The following is a 9,200-nucleotide window of genomic DNA, read 5'->3' as shown; positions in this document are numbered from 1 at the left end:
GCAGCAGATGGGCATGAGATGGGTCCGTGCCAGAAGCCAGTTGCTCTGGTGTGGTGCACTGGCTGTGTGGCTTGTTGTAACTGAACAAACAGTTTCCAAGAAGAGGTATCCACCTTTGCTCACCTGATGCCTTTAGGCACCTGGCTTTTGATTAGATAGGTGCTTAATCAATTTTGCATTAATAAAAAAAGGGATGGCCCATGGATCAGCTGCCAGTGGACATCCAGCGGAGCTAAGGAAAAGTTTAAAGGCAATGATTGGATTTCTAGCTTAAAAAAGGTCTTTGCTGTCTGCCCATCTGTCTCAAAATACAACTGGTTTGCTCCAGACCTTCAGTGGCAGCCAGGAGATGGAAAGGTTTTTCAGGAATCCCATGCCTGCTCCTCAGCAGAAGAGCAAGAAAACAAAACCCTTTTCCTGCTCCTGCATCCACCCAGCCAGGGCAGCCCCGGGTGCAGGACCCACTGGGACATCCCCAGCATGATGCTGGCACCTGTCCCCAGGAAGGAGCTGGAAGAGCACACATCAGCATGGGGCACAACTCAGAGGATCACTCAATGGCTCTGAGCCTGCACCCTGGCTCAACTCCATGAAGTTTTTCATAAAAATTTTATTTTAATGGATGCATTTTACACAGTAAAATGATTGGTATGTGCAAGGTTTCTAGACTCTCTTGCTGATTCTCTTGAAGGTGAGGTCACCCAATGTCATTGTCTGAAAAAAAAATGGAGAGTGTTAGCTTTTTATGGAAATGTAGAATCATAGAATATCCCAAGTTGGAAGGGACCCATAAGGATCATCATGGTGCTTAGCTCCAAACTCATACGTAGAAAGGATCTGGTCTTGCAAATCAAAACAGGACTGATTCCCACTCTATCTCCTATAAACTGAAATTTTAAAGCTTTGGATTTCTTCTTGAATACCCCAAAGCAGGTAGGGTTAATCTGGCATCCCCCAGCTGGGATCAGTTTGCTGTGTCTCTCTTCTTTAAGGGTGCCAAGCCCAGACACACACCTTTACCTCTGGATGGGTGAGAACATGCCCTCATTACCTGAAACCTTGACCAGCAGTGCCTAAACTGGGGTCTTATAAATACTTTCTGGGTCAGACTCTAATGACAATCTACCCCCAGTGCCTGGCTGCGGAGCCTGCATGCAGGCACTTGCTCTTCTCCAGCACCTCCCCAAGGTCCCCAGGATCTCTGTAGGCTTTCTGGAGCCAAACCCTGAAGGCAGCTCTAAGCACCATTACCCCAGCCATTGCCCTTCCACACTTACATGGGTGATGGTGTCTCCGTTGAGCTCGGTGACGGATTTCATCCCTTTCACGTTTGTGATCAGTTTGTTGTTACCCTCCATCTGCACAGTAGCCTGGTAGGAGGACACAGAGGCATTCATGTTATTGCTGGAGGCCACCTCAACCCCTGAATTTTGTCCTCTCCCTTCTGTAGTAGGGGAGGACTGCAGAGCCACCTGGGCTGGGCCAGGGCATGCCATGTCATCTTCTCTCCACCACCCACCTATTGAACACTGCTGCAGAAACCTCCTTTGGGGTGAGGTGACTGGAGCTGGGTGAGAGCATGGGGCCTGAGGGAAGCCTCAATCAAGGTGGGAAACTATTAAAGGAGCTTTCAGAAACTCTATCACGGCTGGAAAGGTCTCCAAGGGACAGGCACATCTGCTGAGTCTCTGCTCCTCAGATGCTGCACATCTCAAAAGGCTACAGACAGCCCCAGCACCCCTGGGGCAGCAATGAAATCACTCAAATAAATAACCCAGCAAAGCCCAACTCTGTTTATCTGTCTTGCCCAGCTATAAGATGTGTTCATCTGTCCTTGAGCTGCTGGTTTATGGAGGATAACACTCTTCTAATAGCTCTTTTCCCCTACTTTATGCCAAAGGGACTTCAGTGATGCTGGAAATTGTGATACAGCCAGTACAGTTCCAGATCCTGATTTACCAGGGCATTTTTTTGGTGATCATCCCTCTTACTTTCAAAAGCCCCTGAAATATCATCTTCTCCTGAGGTAGAGGTGAGAGGCAATATTTGCCAGTCGTGCTACCTTGACATTTTATGAACCATTGGAAACTAATGTCCAGGAACAGGAGCTGAACAGTTTCAAGGGTGATAACTCCTCACCTTGCCAAATCATCTCACCCAGTGTAAACAGAAGCAGTGGAAAAGGGTAGTAGAGAAGTTAACAGCTACTGGGGCTTTAAAGGAGAGATTTATTGGTTTATGATTCATTGTCTGACCTTTCTGCACTACCTTTGAGTCAACAAAATGAAGGTGGAGGTATGTTTTGTGTTGCAACATGACAAAAAGTCAATCCCTTCCACCTCAAATCTTTCAGAACTTTTGCTGTCAGAAAAATTTACTAAAGCATCTCTATCCCCTTTTTCCAAATGGGATATTAAAACACTGGCTTCCAGTGTTTTCCAGACCAGGTATTAAAATAGCTTTACAAATGCAAGAAGTGCAGAAGTGCTTTAACACCTCAGTCCCTTTGCTCAAATGTGGAAGGAATGGCTGGAAGGGAAAGTTAATGTCACTGTGCCCACACAGCCCTGGCAGAGGAGTGGCTGATCACTCACCTTTGCTTTCTCTCCTGTCAGCATCTCAATCTCAGACTCCTCCCCAACGGTGAACTCATTTGTCAGCACTTTGGAGCCAGTGGTCACGGTGACCTTGAACTTTTTCCCATTCTGCACAATTTCTGTGGTGCTCTTGAGGTCCTTGCCCTTCTGGATCTGGTCATCAGGAAGCCCTGCCCGGGAACAAGAGACATTAGGTGAACCATGGAGCCAACTGTGGGCAGATTGCTGCTGAATGAATGAATGTGGCAGGATTTGGGGACGTACAGCTGGGAAATTTCTATTGCAGTGTGGAAAAAACTTTCAATGATGATGCTTCCCCAAGAGCTACATATCCCTGAGTCTGCTGGGAAGGAAGAATAATACTGTCATCCTGGATTTTGTGTGGGAACTAGACATATTCCTTTTCTCACTGACCTGGCTGGCAGCACAATAGGTACCTCCCTGACTAAGAAAAAAGTCCTGCTTTCTTTTATTCACTGAAAGACAAGAAAAAATGGAATAAATCAAGGTAGAAAGAAGGAACCAAGTGGTTTTTTTATGAGATTCAGGGTTCCTCAGAACCAGTTAACTAAAATCTTCTCCCAAAACCTGAAGCTGATCTGACGGGTAGAGCCCCCCTGACACATAACTGTGCAGAAACAGTGCCAAGTCCTCCTGAATCCCCACAGGAGCACATTCCCTGTCACAGATACTGATGGAAATCTCTCTAGCCCCATTCATCATTAAGCAGTTAAAGAGCCTTGGCTATTTTTCTCATCAATGGTTGAATTTGGGGCTTTGCAGCATCGCCAAGCAGCAGCACAGGGGTTGAGCCATGTCCTGCTTGCCCTCAAATTTCACAGCCTGATGGAGCAGATGTGCAGTCCCCCTAAGCCACCGAGGTCCCGCTGGTTTGTCATGTGTGTGCAGCACTTGGGCAGTGGCTGCAGAGCCTGTGAGGATTGTTTTCTTGCAGGCCATAAAATTTCACCCATCATCTCTTGATATCCAGCCCCCAGCCAGGGAGATGCTTCCTCTTCTATTTTGATATCACATGCCCACACACATACATTTAAACACCCCAACAGCTTCAGGATGACAGACAGAAATAGGAAATCTGAGAGATTTCAGTCTATGTCATCAGCACATAAGCACAGTTGGCTCCCAAAAATTAGTGGGCTCTGTAGAGGCAAAGCAGCACATAGCACACACAGGCACTTACCGAGGGCTTTCATAAAGGGCTCAAAGTTTTCCTGGGACTGGAGTTCATACTTTCCAGTGAAGCTCATGGTGGAAAGGCTCTCTGTGCTCCCAACACAAGAGAAGGTGCCTTGCTTGCAAGCAGAGCCTGGTTTTATATGGTCCTTTTGCCTTAAAAGTTGGCCAGAGGTGAGATGATGTAATTGTTTTATGGTCATGTTCAAACATTAACGTAAAACTGGGCAATGGTCAGTGATAAATTGCTCTACATTTTACGGACCACAATTTACAGTGTGGGGGCAGGGAAAATCCCATATAATGAATTTTATGGAAGTCGTGATGTGGCATTGATAAACAAATGATAAAAAAATAATAATAATTGTGCAAAGAGATTAACTATCAGAGGAACGAGCCGAATCATCTAATGAGCTTGCAGTCTGAAAGCACGTACCTGGAGGAGGAGAAAGTGGTGAAGGATTGTGTGTTCCCTGGAGCTGACTCCAAGGGGGTTTCTGCTCGCTGGTGTGTGCACACAGGGTCTTTAGCACGGGCATGAAGAGTGGCTGCACACTGACAGGGACTGCCTTGCTCACAGACTCACAGACACAGACCTCAGATATAGCAGTAGTCACAAAACCATCATTGTCCCGTAAGAAAAAACAAGACTCAAAATCAATTCCTGGGCTTGCATGGGCCCCTCTGAAGACTGCAGTTTCATTCAGGCTCCATCACTATGGCCCTGCCTCCAAGAAAGGGGTTTTGTATGGATAATGCATCGGTGCCATTAGTGATCTACCAGAGCTAAAACACCCTTTCCTCTCCTTTCCCCAGAGGAGCCACAGTCACTCCTGCACTGAAGAAGTGTTGTGGCCCTCAAAGCTGCATTTCTCCCAAATGCCACGTCAGAAGTAGGTCCAGTGGCAGCCTCCAAGCTGAGCCAGATTCCTCCCTCCAAAGTGGGACTCAGAGCTGGGCTCCTCTTCCAGTCCAGTCCCTTTGCCTGAGCATCCCGGATTGCTGCATGGCATCTGAGCATCCATCCTCTGGGTCTGGACTCCCAGGCTCAGCTTCTTGCTCCTGTTTCATCCGCTGCCCCAATGAATTCCTTCTCCCTCCCAAAGTCAGCCCAGAGTTTTTCCCCCTTTTCACTCACATGCCTTCTCTTCGCAATTCTTCCATTTTGCCTTCTCACAGCACCTTTGTCCTTTTTTGAAGTGAAGTCATGTATAAAAATGTAAAAGACCTGCCTCCTTGCAATTTGGAGATGTTGTCAGAGCCTTCTGCAGCTGCCTGTCCTGCTCCTGCCGGCTCAGCTTGGCCTCTCTGTGCTGCAGTGGTGCTCAGTGACACTGCCCAGGCCAGATCAGCCTTGGTTTCTGGTTAATTAGTAGAGGCATTGTCTGCTGGACAAGGCAGGAGGGGGAAAAGCTCAGCAAGGGGGGTGGGTGGTGGATGAAGTTGTCTGGGGGGAGGAATCTGTAGGGGATGTCATCCCTGTGCACCATGGAGGGGGCCAGGCTGATTCAGAGAGCACTCATGGCAGGTGGGTTGATTCAGCAATTTCTCCAAACAGCTTTTTTTGGCTTTTTTCCCTTTTATCCCCTTGGGAATGACATCACCTTAGGAATTGCCTTTCACTTGTTTCCCTGCCTGGGTGAATACCCCAGCGTCACATGGGGCTGCACTGACACACGTCCCTTTTTAGCATCTCCTCTGTGGTGACAGTGGTGACTGAGCTTTCTGGCCAGATCCTGGCAGCAGCTGGATCTGGCAGCTCCCTGCCTCCTACGACGGGCCACCTGGAAGCACATGTGCCTCCCATATATTCGTGCCTTAGACCTCTGGCTACTCCTCCAGGCAATTCAGATCCCCTCTCTCTGCATGATGGGGAGAGAGATTCAGATTTGAAAAAACTGCAGAGTTCCCAGGCCCACAGTGTCCCTGGAGGCCAAGCTCCTGAGGTCTGGATGTTGCCCATCAAATGTTGAAAGGGGAATATAGTTGTCCAGGGCTCTCTTGGTAATTGGGCAGAAATAGTTTGAGTAGTTCAGAGAAATGGACAACTCATGAGACAATTTGCCCCATTTGGGACCCACGTTGTTTTCTGCAGGTATCCTCTCCTCTTCTACTTACTGTGAATACCTGTAACACATTTATGCTCCCAGCCTTGGTGTATTGGATAAATGTGAACTATGATCACTGCTGGAAAGTTTGGAAATGCAACCAGCTGATTTTTGATCACTGATCAAAAATAAAACCTCTTCATATTCTTTTGGACTTGGGTTCTTTTATTTCTTTTAGCAAAGAAATGCAGAAGTTCTTATAAAAAAAGAAGAACGCATATTGAATGAAATTTGGCCAAGGTAATTATTATCTAGCCAGGCCTGCTGAGCAAACTGCAGGTGAGATAAACTTAATCTCAATAGCAAAGTTCAGAATACTTGTACATCTCCCCACCAGAATATGGGATCTTTTAAAATATGATATCACTTTAACTTTCCAAGGCCAAGAAAATGCCCCTGATTTGCATTAACACAAGACCAAGTGTGTGATAATTTGATTAAACTAAATCCATACCCTAAAACCTAAGCTTGGTTTGTAGAAAGGGAAAATGCATGGATAATTTTCAAAAATTACTGAGGAAGCTACATCTGGGGGGAAGCCAGCAGGTACTTCTACATTTAAGATGCTTTGAAAATAAAGCATAGATCTTGGAAGCTTGTCAGAAAAATGGACACAAGTGTCTCATTTCTGCTTTTTGCACCTGAATCAAAGATATGGACATGCAGAAAGTCTCACCTCCTATTTAGACACCTGAATGCTCTGTGTCCCAAGGTGATGAACCAGAGAAATGCCCATTGGAGGGACCTTTGAAGGTCTCTGGTTCAACCTCCTGCTCAAAGCAAGAATATCACCAATGGATCACCCATGGTTTGGGCCAAATCTCAAACCCCACCTCCTTTGCCTCTCTGGGTACTCACCCTGGGCCTCCAACACCCACCTCTTGAAGTAGAGGTGCTCAACCCAAACCTCCCAAAGTATAATTTGTGGCTGGTGCCTCATGTTACAACACCAAGAAGAGCTTGGCTCTGTCACCTCTGTAGCTGCCCTTGGAACAGTTGCATCCTTTTACCACCTTCCCTCAACCTTTCCCTGGGATTCCTCATCCTGGCTCCCATTTATTCAGCGTCTGCCAAGGCAGTGGGAAACCACCCTCTTATGTGCACTGCTTCTTGGTGATTTGGACATTATGCTGGGAAACCGGATTTTGAGTTTTAGGGCTCCTACAGAAAAAATCTCCCTCTGCCTCCTCCAGTTTGAACTAAACTCTTACTTAAGATCTGAACTATGAAAATGACTTAAAGCCAAAGCACTGTGTGGGGATAGGCACTTTGCTCAGCTGGCAGCCTTGTGGAGGTCTGAGAATGTCTTCATGCACCTCACCTCTTATCACCTCCTCTTGCTCCTCTTGTCTATCCCACCAGTGAGTTCCCAGTCTTTGTGAAGCCTTTGGTTTCCCCTCAGTTCTTTGGGAACCTGGCGCTGAGTTCTTCACTAGTATTTTCTTGGTCCAAATGTGAAAGGCTACAAGCTGAGGCTTTTGTTGATTTAGTCCTGGATTTTTCTAGTGCAGGTCCAGCTGGACACCCCAAAAGCCATTTTTTTTGGAAGCCTGGTCACAAGTTTGCCGGTCACAGATCCCCAGGTGGGCTTCCCTCTGTCTCAACCTATAGTATTGCTTAGGTAATCCCTATTTCTGCTGCCCTTGAATCTGGGAACTTGGTCTGCTGCCCAGTTTTCACATCTTTGATCTGATTATTTTAAACCTTGAGGAACAAAGGTTTCTTTGGCAGGCCACATGGCTGCACTGCTTTGAAAGGTTGCATGGGATGGGAAAAGATGCCACTGCTGCTGTGAGCTCTCTGTCGCTGTTGGTTTCCACCAAGTTTTCTTTGTGCTGCATTACCAAGACAGCACTGAGATGAAATACAGCACCTTTCCTAGATTTTTCTCTTTTAAAAAACAGCCTTGGCAGTCTCCTGGAGACTCCTGCCTCCAAGCTGTAACTTCCAAGCTGCAGACATGCAAGCGCCAGTTTGTATTGGTTTAGATTAGATATGCCACTATCAGAGCCCTGATAAGGCTGCCAAAAGCGGTAGATTGTAGAGAACTGCTGCTTGATAAACCTTTCCATCGATGCTGATATTCAGCAAAGAGCAGCCCTCAGCCCTTGTCATCGTATTACAAAGGAACCAAAGGGAGCAAAGGGTTTGTATTGCATCTCCAAGGGCACAGGAGCACTACCAGTGATAGCATGAGACCTATCACTGCCTTAGCTCTGCCTGCCTATGATCACCTGGGGAGCAGAGCTTACAGAAGACCTTGCCTTTGCTGCTGGGGTCTTGCCTTAGAGTAGGAATAAAGGTACTGGCTGTGCCACTCACCTCCCACTCTCCTGCCTCAAACATCTGCGGCGCAGTGCCACGGCCTCTCTCTGGGCATATGGACCCCTCTGCTTATGCCCTCAGAGGCCATGTATTGTCCTTGGAGCTTGGACTTTGGTAGGATGAGCCTGTCCTCCATCTCACTGTCCAGCTCATGGAGTCAGGGTATAAGGACTGAAAATGGTGCTCTTTACGTATGGAGCTTGGGAAAGGGCAAGGAAAGAAAATGTTGGGAAATAAATGGAGCCGTTAGCAGTTAATGTTCTTGAGTGAGGAAGGTCTGGAAGAGTCCCCTAAGGCAGAGTCAGTGAACATTTAGCCAGTGCAGATGGCTCATCTCATCCCACCGCATTTGCAGTGCAGATGTCCCCATCTGACCCAGGCAGGTGAAGAGCCCCTGAGACACGGGGGGGATGAGTTAATCTTCATCTGCACAAGTGGAGAAGACTGGGATATCGGGATGGAAAGGACAGCAGCCTCCAGTGGTCAGATGAATTCCAGTCCTGGAGGGACACCTGGCTGTTGCTGTGGGCCAGTGCTCACCTCTGCAGCTGGCCTGTGCTCTCCTTCATCCTGATTTGTCGAGCTCAGTGGCTCACTTAATGCTGCTCACAGGGGGTTGCAGCTAATTAGTCAAGGAGAGTTTCTCAGGCCCATACAGGCATGAGGAGGAGCCTGTTCCTGTCTCTCTCTGAGGCAAATATATAACCACAGTTTATATATAAAATAAAGGAAAGTTCAAGCAGTAACCCCCAAGACCTTCCCTAGCAGATGGTGTTCCTTGGCTGGGGAAAGCAACAACACAAGAGTGATGCACCAGCCAGAGGGTCAGTGCTGAGGCAGGACACTGCTGTGAGGAGGGCAGAGAGGTTGTGTGGGTCTGAGAACACCTGAGTTTTCACCAGGTTCAGGACCATAGAGATGCTCCATGGGAAACAACCACGGTGCCAGCAAGACCGGAGCTGTGGACAAAGACCAG

At 47.5% G+C, this 9,200-nt stretch overlaps 1 protein-coding gene across 1 annotated transcript; it reads right to left on the bottom strand.

Moving 5' to 3' along the window:
* Nucleotides 1-592: 592 nt before the first annotated feature.
* Nucleotides 593-3,942, bottom strand: FABP1 (fatty acid binding protein 1). The gene is made up of 4 exons (XM_027691258.1): nucleotides 3,799-3,942; nucleotides 2,595-2,767; nucleotides 1,278-1,370; nucleotides 593-714 (listed from the first exon to the last, which is right to left on the bottom strand). Exons 1-4 carry the CDS (start codon nucleotides 3,863-3,865, stop codon nucleotides 664-666), a joined length of 384 nt encoding a protein of 127 aa, XP_027547059.1. The 5' UTR covers nucleotides 3,866-3,942; the 3' UTR covers nucleotides 593-663.
* Nucleotides 3,943-9,200: the final 5,258 nt, after the last annotated feature.

This window comes from Neopelma chrysocephalum, unplaced genomic scaffold (genome assembly GCF_003984885.1).
Source record: "Neopelma chrysocephalum unplaced genomic scaffold, ASM398488v2 Primary Assembly neopelma1_83, whole genome shotgun sequence".
In the NCBI taxonomy this organism is placed as follows: domain Eukaryota; kingdom Metazoa; phylum Chordata; class Aves; order Passeriformes; family Pipridae; genus Neopelma; species Neopelma chrysocephalum.
Note: the sequence above shows the minus strand (reverse complement) of the source record. Positions and strands in the feature narration are given on the sequence as shown.

Coding starts and splice junctions, on each gene's coding strand:
- FABP1 (XM_027691258.1), bottom strand. CDS start 3,865: ATGAGCTTCACTGGAAAGTATGAACTCCAGTCCCAGGAAAACTTTGAG. Junction 2,768..3,798: donor GCCCTTTATGAAAGCCCTCG/GTAAGTGCCTGT, acceptor GTTCCCGGGCAG/GGCTTCCTGATGACCAGATC. Junction 1,371..2,594: donor TGACAGGAGAGAAAGCAAAG/GTGAGTGATCAG, acceptor TCCTCCTACCAG/GCTACTGTGCAGATGGAGGG.